The 19,867-nt window shown below is 42.0% G+C and overlaps 1 protein-coding gene and 1 long non-coding RNA gene across 9 annotated transcripts in view; one reads left to right on the top strand and one right to left on the bottom strand.

Annotated features, from left to right (window-relative positions):
• MITF (melanocyte inducing transcription factor) overlaps window positions 1-19,867 on the bottom strand; it is a 137,576-nt gene that overhangs the window by 46,248 nt on the left and 71,461 nt on the right. For 3 of the 8 annotated variants that reach the window (XM_083601654.1, XM_083601657.1, XM_083601658.1), the window contains exon 2: window positions 1,261-1,504. In XM_083601654.1, the coding sequence (XP_083457780.1) occupies window positions 1,261-1,504 (244 nt within the window). Of the gene's footprint in view, window positions 1-1,260; window positions 1,508-15,687; window positions 15,837-19,867 lie in introns of those variants that run through there. The other 5 variants (XM_083601655.1, XM_083601656.1, XM_083601661.1 and 2 more) reach the window with 4 other exon arrangements.
• LOC310756253 lies at window positions 8,701-15,048 on the top strand. Its single transcript, XR_014544776.1, has 3 exons — window positions 8,701-9,461; window positions 11,500-11,548; window positions 14,070-15,048. It is a non-coding gene; the product is annotated as an uncharacterized lncRNA (long non-coding RNA).

Raw genomic sequence — 19,867 nt, 5'->3', positions numbered from 1 at the left:
CCATGGTCTTGCCTTGCATTCCATCAAAATCTTATCCCACACATCTCACGTTCCAAGAATACGATCCTGTGCAGCCACCTTCTCAGACCTAATTCTACAAAGACATGTAGGGTTGACTCCTGCAAATTCACCTGTGACCTTGCTTAGCCACCTAACATAACCAATGCCACCACAACAGCCATTGCTAATATTTGTTCATATGCTTTAAGTTGGGGGTGGATAACGTGTGTGTTCCAGATGGTGCTGAACTACAATTCCCATCATGCCTGGCCACTAATGATACTTGCTGGGGCTGATGGGAGTTGTATTTCAATAGCAACTGGAAAGCCACAGGTTCCCCCACCCCTGCTTTAACTAAAGTAGTCTCTCTGCATTTGCAAACTAAGCTTTTTTAAAGTGCCCAATTAACCATATTGTTGGAGAGCCATAGACATTGCTATATTGCAGCACACATGTGGACACACAGCAGTGAAAATTACCAACCATCAATTTAAGTGGGGGAAATACGGTTTATATATGTCGCAGGTGCAAAAGCAGGGGGGTAAAACTAACATCCAATTGCAGCATCTCTTCTGAATTTTGGAGTTACATAAATTATTTTCAAATTTGGAGTGTCGCTTAAAATTAATTGCGCTACTCTGCGGTAGCTGGTCTAACCCAACTGCGGTGAAGTGAAGAAGTCTGTTCCAGATACAGATTCTCCCCAGTAATTAGGACACTGGATGAGGAAGGAGCACAAAAGCTACAAAAAGAAATGAAGTCATTTGAGCAAAAAAGGATTACTAGTGGCAAACAGCAAAAGACCGTATTCCAGATTAAGGCTTTCTGAAACAATCCTTTGTGCGGGATCTTTCCTAAGTTTCTGAACAAAGCTATTCGCTGGTATTTTTTCTTAACGCTTATTCCACAGAAACCAGGAAATCTGAAAACGCAAGAATTTGGGTAAGTCCTTCTTTTTTAAATGTCTGAAATTTGGGGGGCCGTTTTTAAAACCGTGTGTTTCACATCCATTTTTTCAACTGAAGAAAGACTCACCCTTTGTTCTTAAATGCTTTTCTTTTTCTAAAACACAGCTTTCATTTCCCGGCCCAGGTTAGACTTACCTGGGGAAAAGCACAGCAGCTGCAAAAAGGGGACGGGCAATGAAATTGATCGCACTGTTATAGGTGAAACACTTTTAGAAACACTCGTGCTAATTGTATAGAGAGAGACAACCTTCTTAATGGAGCTCCAGAGCCCCACGTTGGAAACTTCACATACCTTGAGGACTTCCATTGGCACTTGAGTAGCAGGAGGGAGACTGGCTGGGAGGCTGACGTTGATGGCTGGTGTCTGACTCAGCGCCACTCTCTGCTGCATGAACTGGGCTGCTTGCTGTTTCTGTTGCTGCTCTCGGCGCTCCTGCTCCTGCATCTGCTCACGCATGAGCTGCTGTCGTAGCAAAATCCGTGATGTCATACTGGAGGAGCTTAGCGGGGGCTTCGAAGCTCCAGGGTGCTCAGAGCTGCTGGGGGAAAAGACCAGAAGACACAGATAGTTCCATTACTCATCAATTGCATTGCCTGGACTCGGTAGACTTGCACTGGGGGTGGGGGGGGGGAGCACATGCGCCAGGGGAAGGGAATCTTTGTCAAAGCATACATAGCACGGGCTGAGATTTTTAACTAATTGCTCGGTCAGTGGATCTTAGCAGCCTGGTTATGTAAAATTCATACCTTTCTCTTTCAAGTTCAACTCTGAATGCATCGTTCAAAACTTAACGCACAGCTCTGATATGCATAGTTAAATACTGCTGCGTGATAAGCACTCAAATGATTTTATAACCACTATAGTTTAGGTGCATGTCTCATAGAATCATTAGAATTGTAGAGTTGGAAGGGACACTGAGAGTCCTCCAGCCCAATCCTCTGCGATGCAGGAATCTCAGCTAAAGCATCCATGACATATATATAAATAAGTTCTATTTTTCTCTCCTTTCAAACAAGGTTCCTTTTTGTCAAAAAAAAGTCTGGTGGTGGAGCTAACCATTTCAAAACAATCAAATCAACTGTGCAATCCCTATACATGTCTACTACTAAAAAAAAGGTTTGATTTCAAAGGAAATTGGGTATAGGACTGCACCCTAAATTACCGTTCTGGGTCCCTTGTTTTGATTGATTTCATATAGTGAGGCAGAAATGCACCCTCACAGCTGATAAAATGACAAACATGGAAACTGCTTTATTATTATTAATATTCTGCAAGGGAGTTATTGCCTGAGAAAGCCATACTGCACATGGACTCTGCATGTATTTCTGGGTCACGGGCAATCTCCATGAGCATATTTTTGACCTTCAGATACTTCTTAAACAACAACACAATCCTAGGACTATTGTAAATATTTCAGCCTAAATCTCTTAAAAAACCTCCAGGAAACAAGCACACAAGTGTATTCTGGTCTAAATTTAATCTGCTGGCATACTGCATCAAAGCATATAAAAATGGAAGCTGTGTTGGTCTGCCATAGTCAAAACAAAAAAATTTTTTTCCCTTCCAGTAGCACCTTAAAGACCAACTAAGTTAGTTCTTGATATGAGCTCATACCAAGAACTAACTTAGTTGGTCTTTAAGGTGCTACTGGAAGGGAAATTTTTTTTTTTGTTTTATAAAAATGGAAGTAACCCAGTACCACACATTGATTCCACAGCATGTAATCAAATAAGCTGATTGCCACTTATGTGAAGGGGAGAAGTTGTGGGGTGACTTTTCACTCACTGAACTTGAAAGTGAGTTTAAGTCTACAGTCAAACCTTGGTTCCCAAATGCCTCCGTTTTGGAACGTTTCAGCTCCTGAACACCACAAACCCGAAAGTTAAGTGTTATGGTTTCCAAATGTATTTTGGAAGCCAAAAGTCTGACACGGCTTCCGCTTGAGTGCAGGAAGCTCCTGCAGCCAATCAGAAGCCATGCCTCGGTTGTCGAACATTTTGGAAGCCGAATGGGCTTCTGGAACGGATTACGTTCAACAACCAAGGTTTGACTGTGTGTGTGTGTGTGTGTGTGTGTGTGTGTGTGTATGAGAAACCTTTATTGCGGTCTGGAGTTCATACCGATAAGAGATAAAGTATCAATATACTGCCCACCCCTAATATATATATGCAATTAAAATAGAATTTAAATAAGGGAGTTTTCAGAAGTGAACATTAGGTGAGCATTTCCACCTCTGCAAAAAATGAAGTTCAGCCTATGGTTCCCTTTTAATCAGTACAGTGGTACCTCGGGTTAAAGACGCTTCAGGTTACAGACTCTGCTAACCCAGAAACAGTACCTTGGGTTAAGAACTTTGCTTCAGGATGAGAACAGAAATCATGCACCGACGGCGCTGCGGCAGTGGGAGGCCCCATTAGCTAAAGTGGTACCTCAGGTTAAGAACAGTTTCAGGTTTAGAACGGACCTCCGGAAAGAATTAAGTACTTAACCCAAGGTACCACTGTAATCACTTCCAGGGAACCATACAAATTTCTCAGCAAAGGTAGGTAATATTAAGGACCTCCATGGATTCTATCCCTATAGATTTTGCTATTGAAAACAAATTAGGATTCATTTCTAGGAGGGAAAAGTTGTGTATGTTTTGAGAAAACCCCCAAATAGGGACAGAAATTGTTAAGAGTGCCCCACTAGGCATAAAAGATGGACAAACAGAGCAAAGTCTCATCCTCCCCAATTAACATCCAGAGCTGTACATTATTAACATATCTAAATAAGCGTATTTTCATTCTTCGTGTCAATAATCTGTAGTTTGAAATGTGAGTATTTTAAGACCAAAAAAAAAGGTTTAAACCCACATTTCAGACCGAACTATTTTTTCCCCCTCCAACATCCCGTCGCCCAAAAGGATGGGGGTAGGGGTGGAGAATGATGACCATCTTGCTGTTTCAGGCCTGTCAGGTTGAAACATTCCCAGGGAGACTGATCCTTTTGATAAAACAAGAGAAAAAACCTTTGCGGTGAAACTAATGCAGCTGCGGAATAATCGCACTAATTAGCTGCTCAAGAGAAGTCACTGACTGTGATACTCACAGAGAAATGGGAATACTTTCAATTAAGGGCGAAGTGTTCTCATATCCTACAATGCATCACAGGGAATCCCTAACTTTTTAGTGGGAAAGTTCATACCTTAGGTAAACAGCTACTGATTTTCATCAAAAGGAAAGAATTGGAACAGAGAATGCTATACAGTGGTACCTCGGGTTACATACGCTTCAGATTACATACGCTTCAGGTTACAGGCTCTGCTAACCCAAAAATAGTACCTCAGGTTAAGAACTTTGCTTCAGGATGAGAACAGAAATCGTGCTCCGTTGGCGCGGCAGCAGCAGGAGGCCCCATTAGCTAAAGTGGTGCTTCAGGTTATGAACAGTTTCAGGTTAAGAACGGACCTCAGGAACGAATTAAGTACCTAACCTGAGGTACCACTGTACAAATCCCCCAACAAATATCATCTTCTTCTATCCAGCCCAGGGCGGGGTGGGGAGAAAAACGTGTTGCTTAATTTTACGTTAATGTTTACAGAGTGACAGATCTATCATCATCACCTAGCTCAGCCTTTCCCAATCTTGGGTGTTGGACTACAACTCCCATCACCCCTGCCCACTGGTCTTGCTAGCTAGGGAAGATGGGAGTTGTAGCACAACAACAGCGGCGGGCCCAAGGTTGAGAAAGGCTCAATGCAGTTGCAGATCTCCCTCAAGCAATTTCAAACCTTACCATACTCCCTTTCAAAAATCTGTGTTTTATATAACAACTTCAGGAGCGGAAGACTGTAAGAATGTGACAGGTTGAGGCAGTTTTGCAAAGTTGATAGACACAAAGGTTAAATAAATAAATACTGTAACAGTAATCTAACATTTTGACTGTTGCACCTTGAAAGATTCATAAACTGATCTCTTGTCCAAGGACAACCTCCAAAACATTTAAACATAGAGTATGAAAGGAAAATTCAAGATTCTAGGCATCAAAAGTCTCAAACCTGTAACATTAGAACCAGTTTCATATTTAGGGAATGCTCCAGAGCAAATTTAGAGAGGGGAAAAGGGGACTGCAATGGAAAAAATTGGCCCTGCTCCCCATTCTGCTGTCAGGTTCCTTCCATTAGTGGGCAAACAGCATGATATCACCCTATGAAAGCTAAATGAATTTAGCTTTTATAAGGTAAATATATAATATATACAGTAAGTTAACTATAATAATATGGAAACTAGCTTCAACACTTCCCAAACTTATGACAGATGTTTAGGTGGTTGGGGCTAACCGAATACCCAAGAAAAACAAATTGCCCTTCCATAAATTGCAGGGAAATACTACCAGATTTCACATTCTACTGTCAGTGGAATAGACTCCCTTGGGAGTTGGTAGGCTCTCCTTCATTGGAGAGGTTCTTAAGCAGAAGTTGGATGGCCACCTGTCATGGATGCTTTAGTTGAGATTCTGGTATTGCAGGAGGTTAGACTAGGTGGCTCTCAGTGCCTTTTCATAGAATCACATCACATCCCCTGAAATGCAGGGATCTTTTGCCCAACGTGCTGCTCAAACCCACAACCCTGAGATTCAGAGTCTCATGCTTTATTAAGCTAAACTTGTCCAAAAACTGAGCCTTGCTTACGTCTCCTCTTTTCCTACATGATCCCTAAAGCAGGTTTACACAGAAGTCAGTCACAACAAGTTCAATGGGGCAGTGGTCCTCAGCAAAGGGTTATCGGCTCCAAATGCAATTCTATTATTATTATTATTATTATTATTATTATTATTATTATTATTTTCAGGTGTAAGTAGTGCCATCATGGCTCCAATTAAAGCATCGTGGTGGTGGTTGCTACATTAGGTGCTGCTATCCTTTGGTGACTCAAACTCCAAGATCTGAGAAAGAATGGGCACCAAGATTCCATTTGGATCCAGATCTGGCGCTTCAAAAAAACCAGGATGATGCAGTCCAAATAATTTTTAGAACCTGTCCAATTTGGATCAGGTTCTGTGTGTGAATCCACTTTGTAAAAATGAATCTTTCTACTTACCCCATTAACTAGTATTATGGGGGGGGGGGGACAGCTGCAACTTCCCGTCTCCCCCTACCCCCTTTTTCACAGAACTGGATGAAATTTACCGGCATAATAGCCCTGACAGCCTGCCACACAAATAAGCCCAAAATTATTTTGCTAGACATATTTTAATGAATAAATACATAAAAGAACCATCTATAACTTCGGCAGAATGGTATTGCATTTGAAGGTGTGTTAGCCCCCTTCCGAGAAGACGGATCCTGACAAATTTCAGAACTGGGGACCCTTGAACCAACCCTGCTTCACCCTGGACAAGCGCAGAATCCCTCTAAGCCTTCAGTTCAGGATTTGGGATTTGTCAGAATACTCTGCACACGCTGAGTTATGCGCTGTAGTTATTGAGGCTGGTGATTAGCGGCAAGCATCAATGCGCAAGAGGCCTCAGGTTTTTAACTCTACATATAAGATTTTATGATTGCTACCCTCCCTGTTAAGTGTGTGTTCTGTAATATGGTGGGCCCACAACTTATGCTCACTTTACATACATGATCACAACCTTAATGTGTGGGGCAGGTGTGTTTCTGTGTAGATAAATAAATGGAGAGTGGGGGAAACCCACCATTGCCTGCTCTCCAGTTATTTATTTTCCTCACATCACTCAGTTGGTTAGAGTGTGGTGCTGATAATGCCAAGGTCATGGCCCCCTCCCTGTGGAAAACCCTCCCTTCAGATGCCAAGGAGATAAAGAACCACACAACTTTTAGAAGACATCTCAAGGCAGCCCTGTACCGGGAAGTTTTTAATGCTTGATGTTTTACTATGTTTTAATATATGCTGTAGGGACGCGGGTGATGCTGTGGGTTAAACCACAGAGCCTAGAGCTTGCCGATCAGAAGGTCAACGGTTCGAATCCCTGGGACAGGGGATGCTCGGTCCCTGCTCCTGCCAACCTTGCAGTTTGAAAGCACACAGTGCAAGTAGATAAATAGGTACCGCTCCGGCAGGAAGGTAAATGGTGTTTCCGTGCGCTGCTCTGGTTTGCCAGAAGCGGCTGTCGTGCTGGCCACATGACCAGCTGTACCTGTACGCTGGCTCCCTTGGCCAGTAAAGCGGGATGAGCACCGCAACCCCAGAGTAATCCGCGACTGGACCTAACGGTCAGGGGTCCCTTTACCTTTACCTTTAATATATGCTGTAAGCCGCCCAGAGTGGCTGGGGAAACCCAGACAGGTAGGTAGGGTATAAATAATATTTTTTTTATTAGTATTACAAGGTTCAGTCTCCGTATGGGACAGCTGCATATTCCTTCATTGAAGAACGCTGGACTAGATCCCTCCCAACTCTACAATTTTAGAGTTCTACCTGCACACCCATTGGGTTTTCCTTGCTTGCAGGGCTCTGGGAAGGAGGTGCAAGGGCTCTGGGTGTGTCCCACAACCTTTCCCGAGCCTAATACACAGCCCTTCACCTTGTGGGGAGGGGGGCGTCCCACTATTTTGCTTTTGTGCACAGAGCCCCAGAACCAAACCCTCGCATAAGTGGCGGGCCAACTGTACTTCAACTCAAAGCGCCGCCTGAAGCCTCCAGGACTAAAAAATTTAAAAAGCTCTAGATAGTCAGACAGACATATGCTAAACCAGGGCATCAGGTTGCAACACATTCTTAAGACCTTGTATTTTGACTGGAGGTTGCACTTTTTTCAAGATCTTCCGTGCATGCAAAAAGCTGTATTATGCAACTGTTTTAACACACATAAGTGCATGTGCCTGAGCACACATGCCTCTCGTCATCAAAATCACAGACCTGGAGAGTAAACTGGCAACCAGGGAGAGACTAAGTTGATTATAAAATGTTCTGCTCATCTTTGGTAGTAAGGAAAGTGCCAGAAACAGATTTAGCACAGACAGAATTTGAGATAAGCATAATGTTGCTTTTATTCATGCACATAATGTGGAGTATTCCGTTACCACGCGGGCATAAAGAGCATTCATTAGGTGTGAAACTCCAAAGTGGAGAGACATTCCGTTCCCATTCCTTTTTCCAGCTACTGCCAACAGTCCCCCCGGCACTGCTCCACCCACCTCAAAAATTAATTTTGGGCTAAAACATTCCCGGTTCAAGCCAGGCCTCCTTTGGCAAGCAAAACAGATTCGCATAAACCAGGACTGTATTCATGTGTCCTAATAAAAGCTGCACACTTGCATTGTATAATCTCCTGGCCAGAAAAAAAATAGAGCCTTTAAGTTTGAAATTAATAGATCAATTATATATAAAAAAAATGCCATCTGCATTACACATCAAACCTTTTGCCAATATTTGGATAAAGAAAGCCATAGCAGTAACAGGTTTGCTAGGGAACTGGCAGAGCTTGGCCTTTGCCTGGGACTCTCATGTCAATCAAACCCTCTGACATTAAGCATTCTAGTAACACCACAGTATTATGCTGATCTAGGGCACCTGCTACTGGCTAAACTGGGTGGGGTGGGGACAAAAGACAAGAAGCAATGATGAACCTCAGGAAATACTGCATTGCACTACTAAAAGATCTGTCTGCATCTTTTAAAAGTATAGTATATAAAGTATATAAGTATAAACAGTATTTATTGGGGTGGCAGGTTGTTCTAAAAGTATCTATTCTGCAGTTGCATATTCCACTCACTTTCCTTCTATCTGGGGGTTATACTGCGGCCTTCAAGTTAGTCAAAAAGAAAGAAAGAGAAAAAAAGTCTGAGTAAATTAAAATGCATACAGTTGTGAACTCTTGAAGTTCTTAAACCTTCCAGCCACGGTTACACAAAAGCAAGTCTGTCATAGGACGCATTAATGTAAACATCCTGCTCCCCAAAAAGTACAGGTCTAAATTGCATTCCCAGCTCTGAACAAAAGCCGAAAGCTTTCACTAAGGAAGATTTATCTCTGTGTTGCTTGAAGGGGTGTGTGTGTGTTTTAACCTATTTGGCTTGATGCGCTATAGAGATGTCTATTGTTACATCTAGTGTACGAAAGAACTAGATTAGTTTGGAATGTGAAGGGATGAAAGGATTAAAATGCGCCCTTCTGTTCCTCGCTACCCCCACCCCCAAATATCCAGCCAATCTAAAGCTAATCTTCAGGCTACTGCTTCGAGTTCCCAAAGCTTTTGCCATTTATGCTTCAAACAAGCAACAGGAAAATATGAACCACTGATTAGTAGTCAAACAAGTGGCACTGGGGAAGAGTTCTGTTCTGAAAGCCTGGTGCACCAGCACAGCTGAATCCTGGAAGCCCTGTTCATCTTCACGTGCAAAAGATCAAGGACAGAGCCTTGAATGGGACGAATAACGTGATGGCTCTCCTGCTGTACCTCATACTGAAAGAACATATCTCAGCTACCTAGTAGACATCAATATGGTGCCTTCAACTGAACTCTGTTGGGGGTTTTCTCAGGTAAGCAACTTATCAAACACCACTTAAGATAAATTCTGCCTGAGTGTTTAGTCACTGCTGTTTTACTAAAGGTAGGAGGAGGAGAAAATGGTGAACCGATGGTGAAGGGCAAGTTGAACTAGTAATAACAGAGCTTTCTAGAGCTGAGCAATGCACCCCTCTCGCTAAAATTAATGAAGCAGCATTATTCAGCCAAGATGAGACACCAGTCAAATGTTTTAAGTGTCTGGGAACAGCATAACACGGCCTAAATAATCTTCTGATTAAAGGCAGCTGTCTAAGAAGTCCAGTGGTAAGTGAAGTAAAAAAACTTTTAATGTATCTGCTAGCTGATTCATATTTGTTGGGATGGAAAGGGGCTGCGGTTACACAGAGTCCATACACAGAGAGAGGGTGCAATCCAGGTAGAATTAGGAGTTCATACTATGTCCCAGTGAAAAACTATGGCGTAGTTGAATGCAGTTAAATCCAACCAATTTGAATTTGTTTAGGGTTGATTAAACCTTCTGCATCATATAAACAATCTATTTTGTGAGTGAAGGAATCCATATGAAGACACAGGGATCAAACTACTCAATGATAAGATGGGAGCTCTATAATTCTTTTCTCTTAAGCAAGAGGAGCTTGAGCATTCTGCAAGCCTGAGCAGAGGAAGGTAGATTTGGAAGAGACTGCTTAAATCTCCCCTCCTTGAATGTGTTCAGAATTGCTCTTTCCAAACTGTTTCCTAATGTGTTTTCTAATGAGTAATTTGGAAGGAAGGCTGGATCTAGGGCAAATCTCCACTGACGTTGCTTTCCAAAAACATTATCAGATGCCCACCTCCATGGATACGTCCCTCAAAGGGTGAACCATGTTGCACAGTTCACAACTTTGTCACTTCCCAATAACTGCACTGAGCTTAGAAGGGCGACCACTCAGGGGTAGACCATATGCTTTGAATGCAGAATGCCCCTGGCACAACCCCTGGTAACTTCGCAGGGCCATGGGGCGGGCAGGGGCAAGAGAAGGTCCCAGATCTAATCACACTGTGTAGAACTTTGGTTGCCTTCAACTCTGCCACCCCTCCTCCTCTTCACGATGGTTGCAGCAGCGTCCCCTCCTTTCCCTGTTTGGTTTGCTTCTCCCTCTCTCTTTGCTACACTTTTAGCAACAGCTGCAGCCTCCTCTATTTTTCCGCTCCCCCCCCCCGCCATCCCACTTTTTGGCAGCAACAGCAGCTGTGGCAGTGTGGTCCTGTGCCTCAACTTCCCTGCCTCTTGGCTCACACTAGAAAGGGAGGTGTTGGAGAGCATCTCTGGGAGGCAGCTGGTTTGCCAGGGCACAGCCCCACCCCCGCCAGTGCACCAATCCTACTTCCCTTGCAAGGGACAGTCCTGTATCTCTAAGGTATATTAAGGAGTATCGCCCATCTGAAATCCCAGAGAGCCAGTGCCACTATTAGGGTTGCCATACGCCATTGGGAACTGCATCTGGGCAGGAACCCCTTTAATGTCAGGAAATTTTGTCTGTGGAGATTTTTGTGATTTGTGGGGGGGGGCCTCTAAAACTCATTTTTTTTGGGGGGAGGGGAACCATTTTACTTAAAAAAGCTCAATAACTTTTCTGTCCTTACAGTGGTACCTCAGGTTACAGACGCTTCAGGTTACAGACTCCGCTAACCTGGAAGTAGTACCTTGGGTTAAGAACTTTGCTTCAGGTTTAGAACAGAAATCATGCGGTGGCGGCGCAGCGGCAGCAGGAGCCCCCTTTAGCTAAAGTGGTACCTCAGGTTATCAGTTTCAGGTTAAGAACGGACCTCCAGAACTAATTAAGTTCTTAACCTCAGGTATCACTGTATTTTCACTTTCTGAAATATGGCAACCTTAATCACTATAGGCAATACAGCACCGAGCTATATGGCCCAATGGTCTGACTCTGTATAAAGTGACTTCCAATGTGTTCAGCCTGGAATCCTTCTTAATAAATGGATCACTAGCTTGTTTCTATATGAAATCATAACCCTTTAATAGCGTTTGCATTGTTTCATTGTTCGTAGAGGCAGAAACGAACTTTTAAATGGTTGTAAGGAGCAAGTCCTCTCACTGGTAAGTAAATACTTCAGAATCATTATCTACTATTCATTCCTGCCCCTTTTAACCAGAAATGTAACAAACCCTGATTTGTAAATTTTGCACTAACTGTAAATAGTATTACTAGTGGCTACTGTTGGAATACCCATAGAATACCCTGTAAAACATAATAATGGAAGCAGTTTAGAAGAGTCAATACATTTGTAGCTGACAATACACAACAACACACGCCAGTGTTTTTCTTTTTATATCTATTGTAACATTTTTTGCTTCATTCCTAAACTTAACAATTGATTGCAGGCTGTACTGAAACTGGATTCAACTGTCCTGTTAGCTGGCATGATCTAAACTAGAGCCATTTAGAAAACAACAGCTTTGTCCTTTCCTGCCAAGGATAGAACAATAAACCTGGCAAAAATTGTTTTTATACACGGATTGATAAATACATGCACTATTGATAATAGCTGCTGCGCTGCAAGTGTCCCACAGAATATAGGATCAAAACACCTGATAGAATAACCCAGGTGCTCTGGAAAGCCTCAACGGTTAGGATAAAAAGCCACAAGCCTCAGCCTTCATGCCGGGATAAAGTTTTCGCAGAATTGCAATAGGAGCCCCAGAATGAGACAGCAGCAAGGAAATCCAACTGTTATTTCCACTCAGCTAGCCTTTAAGGCAAAAATGACCCAGACCTGAGTATATAGCACACAGAACTGGCATGCATAACAAGACTTTCATTTTAGAGATTAAGGGCCAGGAATCAAGATACTTTGCAGCTTCTCTTAGTAAAAAAATAAAAATGATTTGTGATGTGCAAGTGATGGACAGGGTATTTCTTTTGAAAAGGATAGATCAAAATAATGTGCCCTTCATGTACAGGTCTGCATCCTTCATCATCTCATTCGAGTGGTTGGAACTAGAGGTGAAGGAGGACTTGGTTTTGTTTAGGATTTAAATGTGAACCTCACCTACCCAAACACTATGTGAAATGAAACACAGCTATACCTTCTATATACACGGTCTTCCAGCTTTTGTTGTGCAGCTCTCCAAGTCGAAAATGCGTACAAAAATATGTACCCACATGTGAAAACTCTACATAAAAATGCACATAATAGTGAAAATGACATAAATGTTCGAAGAAATTGCTTGCAAAAAATGTGCACATCAGGAAAAGTTATATGCAAAAATGTGTGTGTGTGTGTGTGTGTGTGTGTATTCAGAGAAATCTGTACTAAAATGCTGATGAATTTTCACTTTTAAAAAAGAAATAAATCACAAACTGATACAGAAAGAGATGAACTTAAGACTGGCCCATCCCTAGTTAGTAGTGATACTTTTTATTATGTTTATAATGTTTAGCATGTTACAACCCATCTGTTTCCCCAAAACATGAAAATGAGCTCATGTGTAAAATAGTCACTTGCTAGGCTGCTTATGACAAACAAGAGGTCATCTCAAGCAGCAGGAAATTTTTGCTGAATTTTGTTTCATGTCATGAAGTTGACAGAAGAGCATTCATGTGGGCTTGTACATTTTATATGCTAGTTTTAATAGATGCCAATTGGAGAGAATAGTTTCACACTGAAATAACTTCGAACAGAATTCAACAAGCTTCGTATGAATCAACAGTGTGATGCCGCAGCAAAAATTAAAAACTAAAAACTAATTTTATTCTAGGCTTATTTTGCTGTCTTCTGTCTTGGTCAGACCACACCTGGACTACTGTGTTCAGTTCTGGGCACCACAGTTTAAGAAGGATATTGAAAAGCTAGAATGTGTACAGAGGAGGGCAACCAAGATGATCAAGGGTCTAGAAACCAACCAAGCCTTATGAAGAACGGTTGAGGGAGTTGGGTAGGATTAGCATGGAGAAGAACAGACTGAAGTGATATGTTAGCCATCTTCAAATATCTAAAGGGTTGTCACATGGAAGACAGTGCACGCTTGTCTCCTCCTGCACCAGAGGGTAGGACCCAAGCCTTGGATTCAAATTACATGAAAGGAGATTCCAACTAAACATTAGGAAGACCTTTCTGGCAGTAAGAGCTGTTCAACAGTGGAATAGAATACCTCAGAAGGTGGCAAACTCTCCTTCACGAGAGAGTTGAATGGTCACCTGCCATTTAGCTGTGATCTTGCTTTGCAGGGGCTGGACTAGTTGACCATTTCAATTCTACAATTCTATGATTCTAAGTTGCTGCATGCACAGAATGAGATCTGCTTGCACAACAGTGCTCTTTTCCTCACCTCTCCACCCACTAAATCTGCTCTGGAGGGTTCTGCTCTGACACATCACCTTGGTGTGTCATCCAGTCCTAGAATATTGACCTGAGACAAACTCTCTCCAGTTTCAAGACAAGCCAACTTTGAACCATTATCAGAATCAGAAGAATCTTTATTTGCATCAGCCACTAGCCATAGCAATAAAATAAAAATGTACTGAAGATGGAGGTAAAAACTTAACTATACAAAATACATTCCAGAGGTTTACATCAATCAAATAATAAAACTTATGCTAATCCCCCCCTTTTTGCAGTTTTTGCTGTCACCTGATTATCTCGATCTGCTAGAAGAAAGGACATAGGAGCAATGGTTGAGCGACCTGTGACTATACAGCTACAAATAAAAGTTTTAAATGTGTTGTAATGTGCAATCGTACAAATGTGACACTAGATGGCGATAGTGCGCTATGCCAAATTCAATGTATTTTTTCAAAACCTTTTATAAAAAAAGCATTTTCACAGCTTTTTTTATATGTGTGTAGAGCGGTAATAACCTCACTCCTCGAATATTTATAAGGAGCGCAAGCTAGAAGCACACGAGCTACTGATTCAATACTGCCACCTACACATGGCACAAATGTATGTTTCCATCAGAATTTTTTGAAATCGACCCTCAAGTACAGTTGAAGGCAGCACATTTAATCTTGCATAAGTGAAAGAGCACCTGTACTTTGGATCTGTTAAATTTTGCAAACAGGGTGCCAATGTATCAGTTGAACGAATCCAGTTTGTGTAACCAGCCAGTGTGTTTATGTGTGCATGCATTGTCACACACTCACAACACCCTGTGAATGCTCCCATGGTGATCAAGTTTAAAAAATAAAATAATCTACCATCTGCTAAACAATTGCAAGCATTTAGTATTTTTCCATTTCCCCTCCTTCCTGCCTTCAAAACACACCTTCACAAACTGCTAAGCAATAAAGCTTTTGCTACTCTAATGAGAGCCTTCCTCATGACCCAAGAATGTTCACTAAATAATTATTAAACTCTGGAGGTGTGGGTTTGGTTTGTTTTTTGCCCGAGTCGCAATTCAATAAAATGCAGCAGGTTGATTTGCTTCAATGCTTCATTCTCTTTTCGGGGCTGGTGGGATATGTTTCACCAAGAGCTACACAACAAGTAAGCGCTGAAAAATTCCTACTAGCCAGACCTGTAGGAGATTACTTTCCTGCTGATTGGTAAGCAATCCACCACCAACTTTGCTGTTTCCCCCACTGTTTTTACAGCCCCATACATTGTGCTACCACACAGAAGTTTAAGGTGGTTCAAGAGCAGCACTGGACAGAGAGCCCTGAAGATCAGACCCTAAGTCTGGGACTCCTCTGCTTCCAAACCTCATAATGAAATGTGCCACTGCTTTACTTTTTGTCTGTTACACCAGTGATAATAGATATGTTAACTGCAACAAAGCAATGCCAACTGCAATTGTGTGTTTTTAAGAAAAAAGATTTTGCAGCTAAAAATACCTCAAATTAAAAATAAAACCGTATTATTCTGTAGTCTTCCTCATCCAGAAAATATATATTCACACAACTCCTAAAGGAGATGCATTTGACATCAGAAAGTCCACAATGTGTTTCAAATTCAGTGTTTTGCTGGGATGTAAATTCATATTACTTTAACAGCAAGAAAGCCACGAAAAAGATATATCACTTATCTGTTCTCCGCATTTTAAGTTATTATCATTATCTTGCTCAGGCAGACACAGCTGCTGTGCCTTTTAGATAGCAAGAAGCTGAAGCAGCACAGTAGGTTTAATCTCTCATAATGTTCTTTTTTTATGTGTATGTACATATATATATATATATAAACTTATCACCATGTTAAAACAGAGAGCTCTTTGCCCCCCTCAATTGAAGTGTCACTTACAGATAGCGGCTTTGAAAGGAGCAAGGAATGAACATCGGGATTCTAAGAGCTTCCATCTTCCCCCCCTTTCCTGTTTAAGGTGCTCTGCAAAGCCCTTGGAGAAGAGTCAAAGTCAAAGCAAGTCCTGGCACTGGATGTGTCACTAGGGGTGGCTCTTGATAAAGGCCATGGCAACTCCAATCCAAACACAGCTCGGTGCTGAAATGGTGCCCTGGTGTCTCTGCATTAGCAGACCTGTTTAATCCAGCACCTACCTGAATAATATGGGACAGAGAGAGAGAGAGAGAGAGAGAGAGAGAGAGAGAGAGAGCGCACTTCGTTTTACCAGTGGAGGGAGACGTTGGCTTGGGGAGAGAAAGTGAAGGAACTTGTAGAAGTGAGAAGGCATCCGGCTGAAGACAGGACGCTATTTCAGCTGCTTGTTTTGTTCTCCTGAGCTACTGCACAATATATAGCACCATATGGTCTGGATGACTGATATCTTTGGGTCTCTTTATGGTGATGTGATACACACACACACACACACACACACACACACACACACATACACGAGTGGTACCTCGGGTTAAGAACTTAATTTGTTCTGGAGGTCCGTTCTTAACCTGAAACTGTTCTTAACCTGAAGCACCACTTTAGCTAATGGGGCCTCCCACTGCCGCCGCATGATTTCTGTTCGCATCCTGAAGCAAAGTTCTTAAGCCGAGGTACTATTTCTGGGTTTGCAGAGTCTGTAACCTGAAGCGTCTGTAACCCGAGGTACCACTTGTGTGTGTGTGTGTGTGTGTGTGTGTGTGTGTATCACCATATTATTTATGGTGTGTGTGAGAGAGAGATCTATCTCTATCATCTATCATCTCTCTCTCTCTCTCTCTCACCATAAAGAGACCCAAAGATGTCAGTCATCCAGACCATACAGTGACACACCAGGTGTGAAGCACCTAGGCACACACTACTCAGGACTTCTTAAAAATCAATTGACTTTAGCAACGTGGGTGAAAGAGAGATAGCATCTGAAAAACACATGTCAGCATTTTACTGCATTCACCTGTGCTTCAGTGCAGCAAGACCAAATAGATACCAGCACAGTTTTCACACAAGACACTGGGGTTTTGTTCTCACAATTCCTGCAAGCAGTGCCTTAAGAACCCAGTTTAATTTATGGTAGCCCAATTATTGCGACATGGCTGCGGATCTCACTGCATTTTGTGGAAATGCTATATTAAGCTATACCCTTAATTGTTGGTTAATGAATCTTGAGTGTTCTTGCAAACATTAATAATTATTTGTATCCCCAATCCATACTCTGGAGCAGCCTTGCTCAACCTGTGGGTCCCCAGATGTTGTTGAACTACAACTCCCATCCCCCCTAGCTAGCAAGCCCAGAGCTCAGGGATGATGGGAGTTGTAGTCCAACAACACTGGGTACCCACAGGTGGAGGGTCTTGGCAAAGTGGGAGAAGTCGATTTTTCATTTCTCTAGTCTAGGCCAACAAAGGTCCATATAGTCACCTTGCCAACAAAGGTCCGTATAGTCAAAGCCATGGTTTTCCCACTAGTGATGTATGGAAGTGAGAGCTGGACCATAAAGAAGGCTGATCGCTGAAGAATTGATGCTTTTGAATTATGGTGCTGGAGGAAACTCTTGAGAGTCCCATGGACTGCAAGAAGATCAAACGTATCCATTCTTAAGGAAATCAGCCCTGAGTGCTCACAGGAAGGACAGATCGTGAAGCTGAGGCTCCAATACTTTGGCCACCTCATGAGAAGAGAAGACTTCCTGGAAAAGACCCTGATGTTGGGAAAGATGGAGGGCACAAGGAGAAGGGGACGACAGAGGACGAGATGGTTGGACAGTGTTCTCGAAGCTACAAACATGAGTCTGACCAAACTGCGGGAGGCAGTGGAAGACAGGAGTGCCTGGCGTGCTCTGGTCCATGGGGTCACGAAGAGTCGGACACGACTAAATGACTAAACAACAACAACAACAAAAGTCTAGGCCAAGGAAGTAGCCAACCTTCCTCAGTAGGTGGAGCTGCCAAATTTCAAAGAACCGTATATAAAATGACTTCCTTATAATCAAACAGAAATCTGTACAGTATAATCCTGTTGCCAAGCCCAAATTATCTTTGTGCATTTTAGTGTCTGTAACACTAAATTTGCTGGTGTGGGGGAGAAGTGTTCTCATGGCTGGAGGAGGACGGAGAAAAATCTGGTTGTAAAACAGCCTTATTACAAGACTAACAGGATGAAAGTAACACAGGGTAGCATCAACAGAAGTTAACTCAGACCCAAATAAACTACAACATAAATAAGCTTAAAATGCTGTATTACCCTGGCAGATCACAGCCTGCCGCTTTTTAAAAGGAAAGAGTGTTCCTCTTTTAAAAAATGTTAAAATGAAATGTTAAAATAAAATGGGAAAAAGCTGAATGAATGTATGCAAACCTGAATAAAGCCTGAATGACTAAAACAAACTTCTGAATCTGCCTGGCCAGGCAGCATCCTCTCAAGTACTGCCTCCTTTAATCGGTTATTGCAAATAGAAAATTCACCCAGCACAAACAGTATAGACTCAGTATTGCTCTCTCGATGACTTATATAAAGAATGCGATACTATAATATTTACAATATCTAGGTTTAAACCACAAGGACAGGTACAGTCAAAGTATGGCATACTCTTGAACATTCCTTGCTAAAACAACTGAATGCATCAGAATTAAATGAGCTTTAGTAAAGGCCACCCTGTCTTTTAATTTATGCAAGTCCTTAAAATAACAAGGTTCTCTTTTTTTTAATGCAAAGGAAACAATGGTGCTGTTTCATAAACCGATGTGGTCGCTCGTTCCATCTGAAGGGATACATCATACAATCTCTGCTTCAAAGGCCTTTTTTAAAGCAAACTTCCTCCCCATAGTTTTTACGTACACTTCAGAAAAGGCTAATGTCACTGCTAGGGAGGAAGGAAGCCTTTTTCCAAGGGTGATTTGTCCATTTCTTCAAAGGCTACCTGAACAGAACAGCAAGACGCACTAAAAAAGCTTTTTTAGCCAGAAGTTTAACATCATTTCATATGTCACTGTTTATATTCTATATTGCCAATTTAGCTCTGCGCAAATCAGAAATGACCAGTAATGGAAATATCACCAAGAAAGAATGTATAGATTTGTCTTGGAGTACAAGGGCCTTAATGCCTCAGAGGCCAACTCAAAATTAGAACTTTTCACATTCTGTTGCAGAGATTATATTGACTCATTGAGAGTGGCACTGTTCTCTTCAAGGCAATTAGCATCCATTGGGTTTTACAGCCATTCTCTTTCATTCATACTTTGATGTTTTCAGCAAACGGTTACATCATGCATTTATTACTACAGCTGTTAAAATACATTTTTGGACTGCTGTTATCTTTAGTTTTTAAGAAATGTGTCGTTTGTTTTATCTTCCACTGCATTTCCAACAGAGTATCTATATATCTGTATCAATACACGCACATGCAAACCCATCCTCAGCACAATGCACACAGCCGACAAAAATATGGAAGTCCACACCACAATAAATCAGTTACAGCGAGCCTGCTCATGTTTACTCAAACATATGCAACTCTGTATGGACACTGCAAACAGGGAAGTGGGTACAAATTGAAACTGCTTCTCTGAAACTGTGGCGAGTCGCAGTTAGGCAAAACAAGTCAGGTACTGGCATCATGATTCTCATTTACCCCCTGCTGGAACTAATGACAGCTTTTCCAGAAGGCAATTTCAATCAGGAAAGGGTTAGAAAATGCCTTTCTCCCCAGTGCCACAGATTTGGTCCAGAATCAAAGTTCCCTGCAGCTTTAAGTTAAAACAAGGTTGAGAAGTCTGATCATGGGTGCACTCAGTGCTTTTTTTTCTGAAGGTACGCAGGGGTACGCATACCCCTAAACACTTTGTGAATCTAAGTTTGGCCTCATTGAGGGGCAGTATTTCAATATGAGTAGGAAAATGAGAGTACCCCTAAACATAATAATAATAATAAAACAAAAAACACTGGGTGTTTGCCCTGTTATCTGAAACACAACTGGCCATTTTCATTGGGCATACATAGCAAAGGCTACTGAAATTTCCACTGAAATGAACTGGGCAATATGCACACATAAGAGGTTTGTATATCCTACTGCTTGTTTCTGTTTATTTTCAAGAAG

The sequence above is a fragment of the Podarcis filfolensis genome (genome assembly GCF_964270895.1).
Source record: "Podarcis filfolensis genome assembly, chromosome: 2".
NCBI lineage: Eukaryota > Metazoa > Chordata > Lepidosauria > Squamata > Lacertidae > Podarcis > Podarcis filfolensis.
The sequence above is the reverse complement of the archived record's forward strand: the minus strand, read 5'-3'. Positions and strand labels throughout refer to the sequence as shown.